Source organism: Aulonocara sp. 'chitande type north' Nkhata Bay, linkage group LG16 (assembly GCF_057382095.1).
Source record: "Aulonocara sp. 'chitande type north' Nkhata Bay isolate Kocher_YH1m ecotype deep benthic linkage group LG16, A_spYH_male_GT1.1, whole genome shotgun sequence".
In the NCBI taxonomy this organism is placed as follows: Eukaryota; Metazoa; Chordata; class Actinopteri; order Cichliformes; family Cichlidae; genus Aulonocara; species Aulonocara sp. 'chitande type north' Nkhata Bay.
The window spans coordinates 14,951,448-14,969,907 of record NC_141359.1 but is presented as its reverse complement, the minus strand read 5'-3'; the positions used below and the strand labels follow the sequence as shown (position 1 = coordinate 14,969,907).

Below are 18,460 nucleotides of genomic sequence, written 5' to 3'. Positions count from 1 at the left end.
TTGGCATTTCACTGAGCTTTAACATCACATCTGGTGGCTAGCTCTGTACTAGCATGCTGTCTGTGCAGATCAGGGGCGATTTTAGCCCATTTTTGGGGGTGCCTCAGCACCCCCAAAATGAATCAAAGCACCCCCAAAGATTTCTTACTTTTTTTTGACAATATTTCCTGTTTGTGTGACACACTACTAAAAATATAAAAAGCATACAGTACTGTACTTGTTTGAGACGTAACATTTTAACAACAAAAGTATAGATAACCCCCCCTCCCAAAATGGTTTGTTCCAGCTCGCCTCTCCCCTGCTCTCGCTCTAGTGCTCTTGCTGCCAGAGCGATGGTGGCTGAGAGCAACGAAGCGGAGGTGTAAGTGCCTGGCTTAAAACAGGACATATTAGCTGCATTTAACCTTCAGTTACTCTTTATATAATTAGGTAGGAGTCAGGCCAAGTTTCTTTTTAGCTGAAAAGCATTACACCCAGGTAACATGCAGTGTTGAAAACGTGTTTTTCAACACTTTTTGAAATTTTTTCAAAAAAAGGAGCCACATTCAGGTAAAAGTGTAAAATCAAATGATCCATCAATCAAGAATAATGTTGGATCAGTGTTTCAATGTTTATATCTTGTATTAGATGTTCATGTGATTTGGTTATCTGCCTTTTGGTTGAAAGTAGACTGAGAGAGGACTTTTTGTTAGTGATCTTAATAGAATTTTTTTCATATTAATGTAATTTTTCATCTAATTGAATACAATCTATTTGTGTATGATTGTCAGTCCGAAGAGGGAGAGAGGAAAGAGGGGAACGTGAGGAGAAAAGGCACGGTCAGGAAGAACCAGGTAAGAAAACAGACAGGGAACAGTGACAGGCACAACACAAACTGTTAAACTGACAAAGAGAAAAAAACTCATATAATCTGGAAGCTGTGTTCTCCCTATATTAAAGCTGCTGTACAGAATCTGCAAAACAAACTGGTTTGAAACATTTTTGACCCTCTTTAACAACATTCCAACATAACATTATAATTGGGGAGATTACAATTAATGATATATTTTTATGTGGTTCAGCCACAACTCTACTAAAACCTCAGTCAGTAATAGGTAGGCCAACTTTTGGACCGTCCAGTTGTCTGTATGACTGGTGCAGTACATACATCACATTTGCACACTATCAGAAAGTGCCAAACGTGCCCTGGTGGAGTGAGGAGCTGTAAAGAGAAGCAGATGCTCTGTTTATATTCTAAAAATGTTTTAAGCTTGTTTCAAAGATTCTGTACAGCAGCTTTAAATGTTTTCCAAAAGCACACACACACTTATCAGTGTTTCTCAAACTTTTTACAGTGTGTACCACCTGATAAAAATGTCAAGCTCTCTTAAGTACCACTATGAATGCATGAAAGTCATAAATCTTACAACACAAAATTATTATTATAGACTCACCTGTTCTCAGCTGCATTTGAATAAAGCACCAAATCCACACTTTAAGCTTAAATTTCAAAACTTACATTTAACTACTGATTTTATCTACTGTTCTGATTTTATCTGTTTTGATTTTATATACTGTTGTTTGTTTGTTTGTTAATTAGTTAGTTAGTTTATTTGCTTGTTTTATTCAATTTTAAATCATGCTTTTTATTTGTTCTTGTTTCTAATGTCTCTGTAAAGCACTTTGAATCACCTTGTTGTTGAATTGTGCTATACAAATAAACTTGCCTTGCCTTGCCTTGCCTTATTATTATTAAATTAGTAAAATTAGTATCTGCAATAAAGATTTTTTTCATACATGGTTTACATTCTACCACAGGCAAAGTTGCCTCCATTTATATAGTTTTTATTAATATTTTGTAATAATTTATTTGTAATAATTTCGCCTTTCTCACCCGACGGCACGGACACGGTCGGGGCTGAAAGCCGACAGCTCGCTGATTCTGATGTTTCGGCAGGTCCACGCTTTGTGTTTACGCCCTTTTTACGCTGATTCTAGAGCTGTTAGTTTGATCTCTCCAAACAATACTGACTGAACCAGCAGCAAAAGAAGATCCAAACTATGCTTCACATAAACACCGTCATGAATTCCCTCTGACTTTTACTGTTTTGCTTCCACCGTGATAAAATCACACTTCATGCACAGCTCTCTCTCTCTCTCTCTCTCTGTATACTTCAAGAACAGTTTCCCGTCTAAAAATCTGTTTTCTGCATTATTCACTTGCTTGTTACGCACAAGTCTATGGTTGTTTACTGCGCTGTCGGCCGCTGTTTTTTTTTCCTTTTTCTTACTTCTGAAAAGAAAACCTAATTTCTGCTGTTCAACAGGCTTCTGAACAAATTTCAACTTTTTTAAATTATGCAAAATGCAAAACGCTCAGCTGTGTCTCTAATAAAACAGCTGTAACGTCAGAGGTAATGTTCATATGTTGATTAATGGTTTTCTTTCGTTTTTGATGTACTGCAGAATATTTTTATAAAATCCCAGGAAAATCACCTTTATGTTTTTCTGTGTTTTATCTTCAGCTATTTTGACACAAAGGCATCTGCTGTGATGCTCACACCTTTGATAAAGTCTTGCGAGTATCAGCTTCCTTTTTATAGATACAAAAATATGTTAATGTACTGATCTGAATTATAATATTTCTGACTGTCTGAGGCAAAATTTCCCAGATTCAAATTGAATTGAATCGAAACGAATCGTGGATCAAATCGATTCGGGACCTTGTGAATCGGAATCAAATCGATTCTAGGAATCAGTGACGATACCCAGCCCTAGTTGTTTCTATCCTAGACACAGTTTGGACCTTACCATTGTGCTCTTGTCTTTTTGTGCAATAGATCAGATATGTTTACTGATGACCCAGTAAATACTTTTCTGATGAGACTGTATTTCATTAGAACATGATGATCCTTTTGTACTCCCACATAATTCAAAGGGCAATACAGCAAACTATACCTTTTTTATTTATTTATTTTTATTTATTTTTTTGCTTACAAGTAATCAGGACTGGGGGGACTGGCCTCCCAGTCCCCGGCCAAGAACAATGCCCAACAGCAAACTAAGCTTTAAGCCACTCCTACCCAGTGTTGGTCAAGTTACTTGAAAAAAGTAATCAGTAACTAATTACTGATTACTTCCCCAAAAAAGCAATCCCGTTACTTTACTGATTACTTATTTTCAAAAGTAATTAATTACTTAGTTACTTAGTTACTTTTTAAAAACACGATTTACAACCTGAATAGGTGATAAAGTGATAGATCTTTCAGCCCAATTCTATTTTTTCTGCATAATCCATCATACAAAATGTAATCAAATTGAAAAGTCTCTTTTTTTTAACTTGTTTTATCAGTTTTAATCTTTTAACTTTATGCATCAAGCAAAAATGTAATTATATGCAACATTCTCTGAGTTGAATAAATTAGTTTAACATTTAAACCTATTTTCTGCACATTCCAGCACATAAAATAAAATATTTTTTGTGTTTACACTCACTCTTTCAAATAGATGCAAGTAAAACACAGCAGAAAATAAATAAAGTCAAAGACTCAGCGGTCCTGTTGCTCTATTTTCGCCTGTAAAGCAGGACTGGGGTAGGCGGAGGTTTACCCTGGTGCAGGTGTGCCGCGGTCAGTTGAAGAATCCGCGAGTTTCTCTGTGAATTTCCCATTACGTCGTTGCGCACTCGGTGCTTGCTTGGAAGTTTAGGGTTTTTTTTTCGCTGTAAAAAGTTTTCTTCCCACGCACAACGGACGCTAATGTTTTTGTCACTTTTTATGGAATCAAACTCAAAATAAGGTCAAAATAACGCTTTAAACGCTGCACGCTCATACTCTCTCCCACAATCAGTAATGCATTACAAGTAACGCGTTACTGCCCATCTCTGCTCCTACCTGACTAGCTACTGAACATTTTTCTTGGTTTCTCAGCGAGGTCATGTCTTGCTTTTCACATCCGGTGTCAAAACACCAAGATTTTCTTGACTATACTATGTGATATGTCACACTAACTCTGTCTCTCTCTTATATACAGTCTATTAGCTTGGGTACACTTTTATTTTCTTTAGATCTTGCTCTGGTCTGATTGTATTGTATTTAATCTCATTTTGGCTTCATAGCTGTGAAGCTCTTACTGAGTAAATGTGGAGATGTTTTTAGCTGAAAATCTAAATAAAAATAACCAACAAAATGGACAAAATTCATTTAAGTACTAAAGACAAACTAATTCTGGTAAGTCAAATTCAGAGACAACAGAACAAACAAATGCTGGATGAATGATGATGAATGATCAGAGGTTGCGGGGACACTGTTCCTCGACAGTCTTCACCTGGTGTGGTGAGGATCAGGATTAGCACCCAGGCAGAGCCACTGACCTGGCTGCTATGCCAGTGTACCACTAACATACAGTTACTGGTACAGTGATGGGAAACAGAAAGCAGGGATGCTGAATCTTGCCCCATTTTCATAACACCCACTGCCACACTGGCAGTCATCCAGAGAGAGACGTATGTACACAAGCAGTGTGTCACCCTTTTACATATGGCACATTTATTTAAGGAAAGAGTAAGAACAGCAACACAATGTGCTTGCTCTCCACACGCCTCCAAGTGACCACCCACCACATCCTCACCAGCAAAGAGGTGCACCATACAGCGGACCTGCAGGCTACTGCCTTTGAAATATGTCCTCTGCTATTTAATGCTTCGCACACATGTACAATTAAGTCTGGCAGTGGATATTTTTAAACCCTCTCACCTCCACATTATTCAGCGTGACATTTCCAAAATGAACCCATGTGATGAAAGACAACCTTTTTGCCTTTGGCTTGGGACTTCTGGACTGGCCAGTGAAGATAGGGCCCTGTCGACTACATGTGTTTGTCTTGTTACTATTATTGCTTATGCAGCAGCTTCTTAATCTCTCTTTCATGGCTCCAGGGATTTGCTGGGGATTATAGTTTTCATACCAGCTGCTGAAATTTGTTTTAACACTGAGTGACGTTCACGTTGGGATAGTTTATTTGAGGGATTCCTAATTTGGTGAAGGAAATGATGGTGTCAATGGTGATTTATTTACAACCTCTGGGTTTAAATAACCAGTCCTTCATACAGATATTTCAAAATCATTTATGAGGCTATATTTATTAAAAGCTTTAAAGACCTCTCATAAGAAGGTGCAGTTTGAAAAGCCTAAATAAAAATTGTCTTAGGGAATAATCCTGATGTGCAGTGTTGGGAAGGTTACTTTTAAAATGTATTCCATTACAGATTACAGAATACATGCCCCAAAATGTATTCTGTAACGTATTCCGTTACCTTACTCAATGAGAGTAACGTATTCTGAATACTTTGGATTACTTAATATATTATCATGCTGTTTACAACTACGTGAATGTACTATTGCTGTGATTTATTTCTGTTACTGAAGGTCCGCGGCTCCGAACCCTAGTAAAGGGACCTCTGGCTAATACGGCGGGTTCTGTGTCGGGCTCGTAGCCGAAAAATAGCTTTACTTTGTTGTCTGGGTCAACTTTGCTTGCCTATGATGCTACATTCTTTAGAGCTATACCTGTAGCATTCTGCCTATTAGCTTAGCACAACAACAACAAAAAGGCGCTCTCTCACCCAGGAAACACGCAGACAGAGAGCGTCACCCTGTAACCATGGCAACCGTAACGCTGCCGCCTGGAACAACAGAACGTAGCTGTCAAACAAAACCCAAACAGTCCTGACCCGCGACAATATGAAACAGGGAAGTACTGCCGTGTAATCCATTTATTTCAACAAAGTAACTGTATTCTAAATACCACCTTTTTAAACGGTAACTGTAACGGAATACAGTTACTCATATTTTGTATTTTAAATACGTAACGGCGGTACATGTATTCCGTTACTCCCCAACACTGCTGATGTGTCAAAAAAGTCGCCCCATTCTGCTTGTCCTTATTTTCAATTACATACTGTGATATTTTTGGATGTCATGGGAAAAGAAAATGGACAAAATTTCAAATGATAAGATTAGTGTGTGTTCAAGAAACATGCAAAGCTAGTCCAAAACCAAAAAACAAACGGTATTAGAAATTAGCATAGTTGGTTCTCTTTAAAGTCACTGCAATAAACATCATAGAGATTATTATTCTGTTATCAAACTGTAGGACAGAGCGACTTTCAAGGAAATGCCTCACGAGAAAGAAAACCAAAGGACAACAAATGGTTAAAAATGTGAAAAAAATGAACTTATATGTAATAATACATAATTACATTATTATGTATTAATTTAAATTATTAGTAATTAGTAATTATAAATGATAATAGCAAAGACTTTTCTTTTTCCTTTTAGGACAGAAACGGAAATGACGGGGAACAGAGTGGTTGTGAGGGGTAAATGTTTGTATGTTGCTAATAGGATAAGATTTTTCAGAAAGAAAAGCTTCGTAACCAAAAAATACTTACAATGTAAAAAATAAATACACAATATTAATAACAAGAATCTACAAGATGCAACAGAGTTACAAACTAAATGCTTAGAAAGCATTTGTCTATATAGGCTGTGTGTTCATCAAAGCTTCTTGCACCAGTTACATTTTACACTAGCATGTTTTGCCTATTTCAGCTGCACTTAACTTCAGCGCTCTGACGGTGCTGCACATTTGCATTGCCAAATGGTTATTGAGATTGATATATAATATGTAAATAATGCTGCTGATCCTATTTTTTGTGAGATAATTCTGTAGGCTCACCAGACGCAAACTATACACACAGTGTCATGTGCACACAGCCATGGTGCAACAGTGTTGCAGCTTTTCATTTCATTTTTAAAATTTATTCGCTGCCATGAAACATTTTCTTATTCATTATCCATATTAATCCTCTGTCATTTGCGTCATTCTCCTGAAAAACTAATCTGTTACATTACTATGGTGTTAAATTTAACTTTAAATGCTCTGTGTCTCAAAAAGCACAGCTAATATCCAATTTGTTCTGACAGCATAATGATCTATCATTATATAGCACAGGAAAAGGTCACGCTGACGTCGCTCCGGCACCCTCTGTGTAGGTTTCGATTTTTTGTATATTTCCACTGCAGCTGGCCCTTTAACAAACACCTCTTGGCATTGATGGTTGAAAAAATGTGAATGAAATCCAGCCATTCATAAAAATAGGCCATCACTGCGCTGTGATTGGCCAAGCCGAGCTTCATGTATAAGTCATGGCTCCGGAGAAACCATTGGCTCTTTACTTAACGGACAGATTAATTCCACCAATCAGAGTGCGTCTCTTGCGTGCTGCTCGAGCCTAGGGGAGAATCGACCGGGCCATTAAAGAAAAAAAGCTCAGTCAAGTTTTGCGAGTCGAAGGGGACACATCAGTCTGTCTGTACGCAGGCGAATACAGGATTCTCGACACGCTGTTTCTTATTTCTGGATATTTTATCTTACTGTTTCGAAAAAGGGGACGTATATATATATATAGACAAACAAGGTAGGCTACAATTTTTATTTTGGCAAAAAAAAACTTGCTTTTGCGAATCCCTCGTATGGGTACATGTTTTTCTAATGCTCTTTTTAGACTACGAACGAGCGCAACGCCATCTTAACCATTTTATATCTACTTATATCCGAGTGAAATAGAGTCGCTGTGCGTGTTGTTTTAACCCAGCATGTGTTGGATTTGACCCCTGGTTTATCTGCGTGGATGTTAGCTTTGGCTTATCAGCACGCTCAGGCGACTGTTTGTGATTTTTATGAATGGACTGGCCGCTTTTTTTCCACACGGATCGAGTTTCACACCATTGAGAAAAACAAGGGAGGGCTTGGTGGGTGGGGGAAGGGCGGGTAGGAGGCGGCAGCAGGGGGGTGTCGGGTGAGCGTAGCCCCCCAGTCCCCGGTCAAGGCTGAAGTGCAAAAAGTTTTCCAAAATATGTTTTCTTCTTTTAGGGAAAGGTCTGGAATGCGCCGAATGAGAGTTTAAGTTTTTTTTTTCAGTTCTGCTAAAGCTGCTTAAATTTGTCTGGTTTTGGCATGTTTATGTCGCACATCGTATTTCACGTTTCTGAGCACCAGCCTTGTGCCAAAACCGACTGCGGTATGCCGCTGTACTTAACGATGGTAATAAACGCTGTATGTATTAATTTCGACACAGCGCGCTTACTATAAAGACAAAGAAATATTCAAGTATACTGTCTGAATAAAAATATTTGAAACGCCTGCTTCGTGCGTACAACTAAATTCTCACTTCGTCTAACAAATCAGTGTGAATGCGGAGGCAAAATGGAGAAAACAAATGCGCCAACTTAGCTTAAAGTTGAACAAAAGTCCCACGTGACATGCTGTACAGTGAGTTCTAATGTTAAAGGTACTATTTGTGCTGGGCGCCTGTAATTATTGCCCAGCAGCTATCCTTTTATTCGTCATCCATTAACGGGAGATAAGAGGAGTGAGTCATGTCTGTGTGCCGAGGGAGAACAGAGGGCAGCGCTCCTGCCCAGTGTTATTGTTTAAAGGGAACTAGTGTCACTAACGGGATGATACTGGACGCAGGGGAGCGAGGAGCTCTGCTTCTGCCAATTGGAACACCACCATTGTCACCCAACAATAGCTCCAAGCTTCTGTAAGACACTAATCAGCTCTGTGACTGGCCCATTTTCCTATCTCATTCAGGAAGCTTTGAGATTTAAAGCATGCCACAGACATCTCTCCAAGTCTTTTACTCAAGATCTCCAAGCTGATTATAGTGGAAAGTAGTGCCCACAGATGGTCAATGAGTGTGGCTTATATAACCATGTTACATGTGTTCTTTAATGATTGTGTTTACATTGGGCCTCTGTGGTTCAAAGAGCTGTTTTGTAGTTCAGATAAAGGGCACAAGAATATAGTGCAAGTACACGTATACATTCCTGTGAGATGAAGTCAGAGCTCAGAAATGACAACAAGGTGTACCAGATTGTAAAATTTGACCGTAACAGTCAGTGCTTCTGAGAACAGGGCTATCCGAGCAGGTTTGTGACACATGCTGTTTGTTTTCCAGTGACCCAGAAAGTCGCTCGACGCTGTCGCTTTAAAGCGAATACCTCCCCCTCCCCTTAATTTTGTGAGCCCCCACCTAATCGACGCAGATAACATGGACGGATTCTATGACCAGCAAGTCCCATTTATGGTCCCACCCAGTGTAAGTGGACACACACAGCCTCATCACACTTTCAAACATTATCTCGACATCATGATTGGACCCCACCCCCGCCACACGCACCTGCCCTGATAGTAGATCATCTGCATTGTCCATCGCCTATCTTCTGGTGCTGCGTGACATTTCGCATTTCTTTGTCTCTGTCCTCTCCAACAGCACAAATCCCATTTGGAGGAAGCAGCTCACAGCAGGCCTCTAAACGATAGGAAAAGGAAATTTATTGACACGGAACTCGCCCAGGACACGGAAGGTAACAGCATTGGTGTCGATCAGCATTTCGAGATAGAAGCTACTGTACTTTATGATTAATATCTTTTTTCTTTTTCTTTTTTTAAGAACTCTTCCAAGACCTCAGTCAGCTCCAGGAGATCTGGATCGCAGAAGGTTTGTTCTCCATTTGTTTTTGCTCAGAAACCCTCAATTCTTCTGGTAGAAGTTACATCAGTAGAGTCATGTGTTATGTGCCACTTTGTTTCCAAATAGTTAACAGGATGAAATTGGTAAAGTTATAACATCAAAGATTAACTGTTTCCGAGTTAACCTTCAGAGCAAAGTACGACTTGTGCAAACTGCTGACTCAGACCCTTTTTTCATGGGGCTTTTTTTTCATGTTTGTTGGAGAGTAGGACACTTACTGTGTGATGTGTGTATTCTTCTAAAACATGCTACATTTTTCCTGTGCTTTTACAGCCCAGGTGCCTGATGACGAACAGTTTGTCCCAGATTTCCAGTCAGATAACTGTGAGTACCTGATATTTGTTGTTTATCTCTGAGTCCTACTGTTGTCGACAGTCTTGTATTCGTCCTGGCTCTAACTAGTGAGCCTGGGCAAACCTGTGCACAGAGTCCTGCAGCGGTGGCACTTCAGGCTTAAAAACCCAACTGAAACTGCAATGTTTGCGTCTTAAAGATCTGTCTTATTCCTCCTACTGTCTTTTTTCCCCTCTTGCTGGTTCATGTCTCTGTCTTTTGTCAGAACGTCTTCACTAACATCGCTCTTTGTCTTCAAAAACACAGCTCTGGGAAAAAGCTGCTCTCTCCTCCCTCCCTCTCTCCCGCTCCTCCATTTTGAGTTTAATCAGCCGATTGGCATGGGGCATCACATGAGCCAAGCTCCTAATCTGATTTCACACTTTCCCGCACTCAGGCCCTGCTGCTGAAGTGGGCTAGATTCCAGTGGATAGAGCTGCCTGTTACAGTCCTGCTCTCCACAAATCATGTCTTTCAAACTGTCTTCATAGGTCATTTTAAAGCTGCAGAGGACTGAGGCAGTGTATATATGTCCAAGTGGAGTACCCCCTCCAGTTCTCCTATCTCTGAGTTTATGTTTTGGTCCAGCGTGTGGGAGGTGTAGACAGGGTGTGGTTAATGTCTCATTGTCAGGGCTGCCTTTCTCAGTTTTGGCCTCTGTGGTCCACCAGCCTGCAGAGGTGGAGAAAATGGAGGTCGATGCATTGATGAGTTTTCATAGAAGGCTCCATCCAGTGTTGTAAGCGCTGTAAAATGCCGCTGTGACGTAGTCTTTGACCTTGTGCTGTCAGTATGCCGTGTGTGTGTGTGTGAGAGAGAGAGAGGGGCACTTGTTGTTGTTGCCAGGCTGCAGCTTGTTCTCTCGCACAAGTTCAGCGAAACCAGCCTTTCCAAAGTCGGCAGGACATCACACGGTGAGCCGCTCCTTCGCTTGCTCAAGTTTCAGAGTGCACTCGGGGGAGCTCACGTGCCCATTGTTATCTCCACACAGGTCCATCAGCACGCCGAGTGATTTATTTGGCTTGTGCTCCCCTGTGCCTGGGGATCTAGTTTCTGCCTGGCTATTATGTGGCGCCCCGGAAACGGCGGCCGATCGGCAGAAAGCTGCAGCTAGTGTCTAATGGTTACAGCACAGGAGAATGAAAATCATTCACAGCCATTACATTACAGCTCCACTGATTCATCAGTATGGGTATTGACAGCTGTAATGGGAATCAGACGAGAGGTTTGATAGCTTTTGTGTGTACAGCGCAGTTAGTATCATGCTACCTAGTGATGGTGGATAGATGGTTGTTTTCAGTCAAACGTCATTAGGGCAGATGATAAATAGCTGCTAAGTGGCTCTGTCAGTCGGGGGAATACAGACATTGTCCATGCATCCATTTATCCCTCACTTCCAAATCTGGTTAAGAGAACTGCTGCACTTATGCTTATGGCTTCAATTAGGTCATATCTGGAGTTTATCTAATGCACTCAGTCGTGTTCCTTGTCTCTGTGTCTCCTCCTGTCTAGTGATGTTTCATGGCCCGCCACCAGCCAAGATCAAACGAGAGCTGACTCCTTCCAAAGAGCTTTCTCCTTGTCACCAGGACAGGAGTCCCATGCCCTACGGAGAGAAGTGCCTTTATAGCTACAGGTATGTTGTGTCATTACGTTCCACATCCCTCTCTAAATGAAGGATTTCTAGCCAGTTTTATGTTGACCTCCGTCCCTTCTCTTGATCCCCAGTGCCTGCGACAGGAAGCCCACTCCCGGGTTCAAGCCACTAACTCCCCCCTCCACACCAGTCTCTCCTTGTGGCCCCACCAGCACAGCAGTAACCCACCCACTGAGTGAACAGACCCCCCCTCTGCACTCCCATGTAGCTAACCCAACCCCAGGCGCTCGTCCAGTGCACATCCAGCAGTCTATAACAGCGAGCACAGCCCCTCCCAACGCGCAGGGCCTTCCAGTCAACAACCACAGCCCACCCTTTGCCGTGCCCTGTGCCCCTGTCAGCCAGGATGCCAACAGCTTCACACCTGAGCACAGGTGAGCCTCCACAGATGAACTTTGCTGTTGCATTCTGTGATTTTGATTTATTTATTTTTTGCTTTACTTATTACATCGTCTCTCTACTTCTTCTTCCGTGTGTAGATTCCAGAGGCAGATGTCAGAACCATGTTTACTTTTCCCCCCATCTGAGAGTCAAGGGCGCCCCCAGTTCTTGCCTCAGCCCCCCAGCAGCAGCTCCAACAGCCTGCCACGCGATGGCCGGCCGCCATACCACAGGCAGATGTCAGAGCCATTGGTGGCTGTGCCTCCCCAGGGTTTCAAGCAGGAGCTCGTTGACCCACGATACACAGAGCAGGGTGTCCCCGCCATGGGACCCCCGGGCCCTCCACGTCAGGCAGCTTTCCACCCCATGGCTATCAAACAGGAGCCTAGAGACTTCTGCTTCGATTCCGGTGAGTCAAAGGGCAGCACTTATAAAATATGTGAAGCGCTCATCACCTTTCCTTGTCGAGTTCTCTGGGTACCTTTCTCTGCGCATCATTTGCAAGCTGTGTGAAAGCAGTTGTTCAGGACTGCAAGTAGGGCCAACTGAGAGCGAGGAATGTGCCTGGCCATGTTTGTTCTGGGCATCAGCACATGCTTGTTAGTTTTAGTATGCAGCAGAGGTCTGGACACGGCTGCTCATTTTAAACACACAATTATCCTCAAAGCCAGAGTCGTGCCAGTAAAAGTGGCTCTTCTAGCTCAACATTAGCTTCCAAGGGAGGGAGAGAAATAAGTGGGTCACTCAGCCAGGTGCAGAGAACCTTGTCTTCACTGAGCCTACCTGGAAAGGATCTGGGCCAGTGCCCAAAACGGACAGCAAAGTTGGCTCTAAGGGCTTTGAAATTGTCAGCTTGAGGCCAAATGATGCTGCTCCTCTTTAAAAAAGTATCGCTATGAGTGAGGGCACAGAGGCTGCTTGCTCACATGGTTTAATTCAAACAAACCAGAGCGACTCCACGCCCACACAGCCAGCTGTTATCCCTGCTCTGTTGCATTAACATCCCTGTTTCCTGAAATTCGGCAACTCTTTATTTATTTTTTTTATCTTTACCCCGTCACTCACTTTGTATTCCTTTTCTGTGTGCGGGCACATCACTGGCTGGCTGGACTGTGATGTAATGACAAATCCTCTTAGGTTCTTATAGCCTTTAAATACCTACGTCACAGTCCCCTCATATCTCTAGATGGAGGGGACATGTTCATGTTGGGCATATCTACATATAATTTATTCTCTTCTGAGCGTTTGCAAACCATAGAAAGACTCCAGTCTTTTCGAGAGAGGAGACCAACTCTTTCAATTGCCTTCAACATGCTTTAGAGTCGCTTCTATGTCAAGGATAGATTTTCCTCAGATGAGCTGTGTTCCTCCACTAAACAACATACATAAATATGTAAGTGAATATAGTGTCAGATAGTATTTTGCTGGCTTTTGAGCTAAGCTAGCTAGCTGGTACATTGGTATTGAGCAGTTTGTCTCCTTTGGCACATAATGTTTATCCAGGAGAAAGCTAGTTTTATGTATTGAAGCTCATCAGGCCAAACAAGAATTTGATCACATGAATGTCGAGGGAAAGCAGTGGTCAGAAAGGCAAAAGGACATTCAGTGCATGGAGTTATTTTGTTTTTGGGATCAAAATTGAGCTTAGTGCTATTTTCTTCTGAGAAATGTTAGCCAACTCTGGCTTGCCTGTTTGCAAGTAGAAATTAGTGGCTTTCTACAATGGGATAAGTAACTTTTAATATGCCACATTTGGGACTCTCACACAGCAAACTACTGTCTTGAGTGGATAAATTCCGTTAATTAATCCAAACTCTTGAAGTCATCTGGAACCTTAGCTGGTCATGTCCAGATTATTATCAGCCAACTGATAATAATGGTACTAGCCATTGCATAAATCCCAAGATTTATGCAACTAGCTGGCTATAGTCACATTGCTTGTTAACTCATTCACTGCCATTGACGTCTATAGCCGTCAATTGCAGTGAATGAGTCAATGGGTTTAACTCATTCACTGCCAATGGCTGGCAGTGAATGAGTTAATGTCATGAACAGGAAAATCGCATTTGAGTAGAAATGCTAGTTGACTACGACAGGTACAGGTATCTGGTAGGGGCTGGTTCGTGTCCAGGTCACTTATATTAATACTTGCATGTGCCCGAGTCTCACGGGTGGACGGTGTCATGCATCACTTTTGACTGATGCTAGCTTGCACACGTTGCAAGCACACCTTCAGTTTACTTAAAGATTATGTATGTTATTAGTAACAGCAGCTGCAGAGCTCCTTTAAGAAACACTTGTTTAAGATTGATGTCTGGTTTTCTTATCAGCAGACAGGAGACAGAGCAATGGAGGTTGTGGTGTGGATGGTTAGTACACTCTGCAGAGATGCTGAAAACGGAAGGCAGGCTTTGACCCCTCAGGGGGAGGAACTGGCGTAACTTGATTGTCATTGAGATTTAATACAGCCACCATGGTGCTAATCCTATTTAAAGGCTTGGAGGACATGCAGGGGATGTTGAGTGCGGTGCAGTGTGCTCTGATCTGGGCTTTAGCCCACTCAAATGTGTAAGCAGACTATGCATTTTTCTGCACAGCTGTTGGACCTCTAGATGAACATAGGCCATGTGTGAAGTGGAGCGAAAATACAGTAATACATTAATTTAGCCTGGACAAAATTAATGTAACCACAACTCTGCTGAAGTACAGCATCAAAGCCGTGTGTCTTTGTGCACAGTGGCCTGAATATATCCATCAGTTGTTAGGTGGATTTTGATGTTTGATGTGAGAACGAGGGTGCTTCTGGTCTAAATTTAGTCTTGTATTTTCTTTGTCTACAGAAGTGCCTAACTGTCAGTCATCGTTCGGGAGAGCTGGAAGCTTCTACCAAAATAACCATGACAGTAAGTTCAGCTTCTTCTCTGCTTTTGAATCGTTTCACATGTGAAGTTTCTCCTGTGACCCTCACCCTCACGACTTACTGAGCCACTGAAAGCGCAGCATGAGGTGGAAAGAGCGGTCAGCAGCATTCATGGGGAAGTGAATCTATCAGTCAATCCAGATGCACATGCACAGTACATTTCTAATATCACCAAGGCCTTAGTGCGCTACATCCATACAAGCAGCTCAGTTCTGTTGCTTTGCATTAAGCTTGGATGTCTGGACTGACCATGGTCACTGGCCTTCATATCAGATCAAAAATATACTCACTCTCATCTGCTGGATTTCTTCTTTTCTCTTCTGTTCCAGGCTTCTCCTTTGACAGAGATGCTCAGCTGTACTTTGATGATACATGCGTGGTTCCTGAAAGATTAGAAGGTAAGGAGAAAAACAAAAGCAGTATTATACGCCCTTAAAGCAGTGGGAATTTTCTACACGCTGCCTAATAAACAAGCGCGCTTCACCATCTGGCAGGAATGTCTCACCACACTGTGGCTGTGCTGGAGAACATTACTGATTGAGCCTTTCTCTTTTTTTCCCTCCTGCTTGGTTCCCCTTCGGCCTCTTTCAATTCCATCCTCTCCTGCTCACAGGTAAAGTAAAACAGGAGCCTTCAGTCTATCGTGATGGGCCTCCTTATCAGCGCCGCGGCTCCCTGCAGCTCTGGCAGTTCCTGGTCACCTTACTGGACGACCCAGCCAACGGCCACTTCATAGCCTGGACTGGTCGTGGGATGGAATTCAAGCTCATTGAGCCCGAGGAGGTCAGTCCTCGCCTTTGTGCAGCATTACTGACATCCTTTGGGACGTTTGTAATCTACAGTCTTTATTTGTCTCTTGTCGTCTGTAGGTGGCTCGTCGCTGGGGCATCCAAAAGAACAGACCTGCCATGAACTACGACAAGCTGAGCCGCTCACTGCGTTATTACTATGAGAAGGGCATCATGCAGAAGGTAAAGGCACGTTCAGTTTTTTTTTTCTTCCCTCAGCAGCTGCGTGCTAAATGAGGCTAATATAGTGACGTTGATATTTAAATACAACCATGAGCCATCCTCTGATCTTAACCACTGGTAAATAGGCTCTCGTGTGTGTTTGTTTGATGTTGTCTGACTCAGTTTGAATTAGTGCATTAAAATGAACAGAAATCATTTATATTTTAATTTGAAAAACACAGAATAATGCTGAATTAGTTTTTTAAATCAGGTTACTCAGTAGCGCAGAGGTTTTGTACAAATAAAATGACACGTTTGTAGATCTAAAGCTCTTTATTTGATCTCAGTGTGTTTTGTCTCGTTGCTCAGGTGGCTGGTGAGCGGTACGTGTACAAGTTTGTGTGTGACCCCGAGGCTCTGTTTTCCATGGCCTTCCCCGACAAACAGAGGCCCAGTCTTAAGGCTGACCCAGACAGCCTGCCGGGGCTCGACGATGACACCGTGCCCCTCACTCACTATGACGAAACTGCTCCCTACCTGCTGGACGGCGGGGAGCAGTGTGTGGCAGGCCTGCCCTTTCCAGATGGTTACGGCTACTAAATGAGCAGTGGGGGTTCCCCAACTCACAAACACACATGTACATGCAAACACTCCCAATAAGTCTGTCGGCGCCCAGTCTTTAGAATCCAGAGCTGGAGCTGCAGAGCTACTTGGATCAACATCCTGGCACTCTGCTCCTTCTTGGTTCCCTCTCCTGCTCGCTGGAAAATAGAACTCTGTTGGCTCCTCAGCTGAGAATGAAGGGAGAGGGCGGGAGGGGGCCTGCGAGGCTCCCCTACTTGCACCATCAGAGAACAAGAGAAGAGAGGGTTGTAAAACCAGTGATGGTGAACTGGACTAGGTTACTCAGTAAGATAGGCTGCTGTTGCTGTGGAGACCAAATGAATTGTGGCCACAGGCAGCCAACTTTAGGTGGACTGATAGATCTCCCACCCCTCCTTTTGTAAGAGATTGGAGAAAAAAAATTGTTACACTTTTGATTTTGTGACAATCTGCTCTTCTTAAAACAATCAGTATAAACATGACGAATCTAATGAGATATTCTAAACTTCTTAATAGTTGCCTTTATGGTCCCCAAGTTATTCATGTCACCACATTTGAACCATGAGATCCGTGAAAGGGCTTTAAATGCATTAAAACTGATTGACAAAACACACAGCATATGTTGAAAACATTTCTGTAGATAGGACAACCTTGTTTGTTTTTGTTTTTGTGCCAGCTGTTTTATGATTCTGTTAAGACTTCAGAGACCCAGAACTCTCAGGTCCTTTCTGAGGCGTTGCTGTATTTCAGGCTAGTCAGTTGGTTGGGCTGCTCTCTCGTGTAAATGTTCTTTAACTGTTCTGCCCGTGTAAGAGATTGTATCCGCTTCCCTTTAAAGACTGCACCCCACAGTAAGAGCCTACGGTCTATACAGTACACTCCTCATGTCCGTTCATCACTGCTGGGTCTGTATTGCTCAAACTTTAGCATAGAACTCCCATCTCCTTTTTTTCTGTTCTTTTTTTAAGCCTAAGAAGTTGTATGATAAATGGTCACATTGCTCATTGTTTTTTGTATTTCTGTCTGGGTGCTTAATGTTTCCTTGGCAGTGTACTAGTTCCTCTGATGCACCAGTATGGCAGGAGCATCAGGATGCTGCATGCAAAAAAAAAAAAAAGAAAGAAAAGAGGTGAAACTTGGACATTTGACACCTCTGCCAATCACAAGCTGTCAGCAGGAGACCTCTGTTTCTCTTTGCATGGTGTAATCTGTTCAAGACTGTGTCCACTAACATATTGCTTTACTGTCATTGGACAAAGAAGATATTTGTGATATTCTCTGCAGTTTTTTGTGTTTATCTGTTTCTGAATGGGGGCAAAGACAAACTTATATAAAGTATATATTTTTGCTATAAGGCTGCGTTTGTTTTGATTTTAATGTATAAGCTGTATAGTTTTGGCTCTAATAGAAATGTACCTTTTTTTTACAAAAACAAAACAAAAAAATCTTTTCTTGTGATGCAACTACTGCAGACTACAACTACTCTTTTTTTTTTTTTTTTGTGTTGGGTTGGAGAAAGGCTGAGATATTATCTTGCCTGTAAAATGTATGCGTATAAAGGCCAGAGTACCAGCAAAGGCCAAAGTGAACACGTGTTCTATCACGTAATGCAACTCAGGCACAGGGTTTGTCTGCACTTGTACAGGCTTCAGCTCCCCCCCCTCACGATGTGTTTCTTACACTGCTGGCTTTCTGATAATCTGTACTGGGTACAATAAACAGTCCTTAATGCTTCACTGCCTGCACTTGTGGTGTGTTTCTTCTTTTTTCCCTTCTCCTTCCATCCACCCACTCCTACTCCTACTTGCAATGAGCCAGTCAGCTGACTGGCTGTGGTGGTCTGGCAGTCACTGCTTGACCTGGCTGATGTGTGAGTCACATGCCTCTCCTGACTCTTTCTGCTGCATTTCTTGGTAAATGATTACTTGCTTAATCCAAATGTGCTTTGAGCAATGAAAAAAGGAGACAAAGATATACATGCATTTTTTTTTCAATGCTATATTTCAGGTTAAGGCTTTTGAACATTTTTGGTAATC

General features: G+C 42.2%; 1 protein-coding gene across 3 annotated transcripts; it reads left to right on the top strand.

Moving 5' to 3' along the window:
- The first annotated feature begins 415 nt into the window (after positions 1-415).
- On the top strand, positions 416-18,158 carry etv5a (ETS variant transcription factor 5a). 3 transcript variants are annotated; one of them, XM_086266351.1, is made up of 14 exons: positions 416-549; positions 771-833; positions 9,005-9,145; positions 9,320-9,413; positions 9,500-9,547; positions 9,854-9,904; positions 11,426-11,549; positions 11,642-11,944; positions 12,050-12,360; positions 14,792-14,854; positions 15,201-15,269; positions 15,485-15,654; positions 15,741-15,848; positions 16,191-18,158. In XM_086266351.1, the coding sequence occupies exons 3-14, from the start codon at positions 9,098-9,100 to the stop codon at positions 16,419-16,421; spliced, it is 1,620 nt and encodes a 539-aa protein (XP_086122477.1). In that variant the 5' UTR covers positions 416-549; positions 771-833; positions 9,005-9,097; the 3' UTR covers positions 16,422-18,158. The 3 variants fall into 3 exon arrangements, with proteins under 3 accessions (XP_086122477.1, XP_086122476.1, XP_086122478.1); XM_086266350.1 differs by lacking the exons at positions 416-549; positions 771-833 and adding an exon at positions 7,188-7,459; XM_086266352.1 differs by lacking the exons at positions 416-549; positions 771-833 and adding an exon at positions 7,198-7,459 and having other exon boundaries at positions 15,741-15,842.
- Positions 18,159-18,460: the final 302 nt, after the last annotated feature.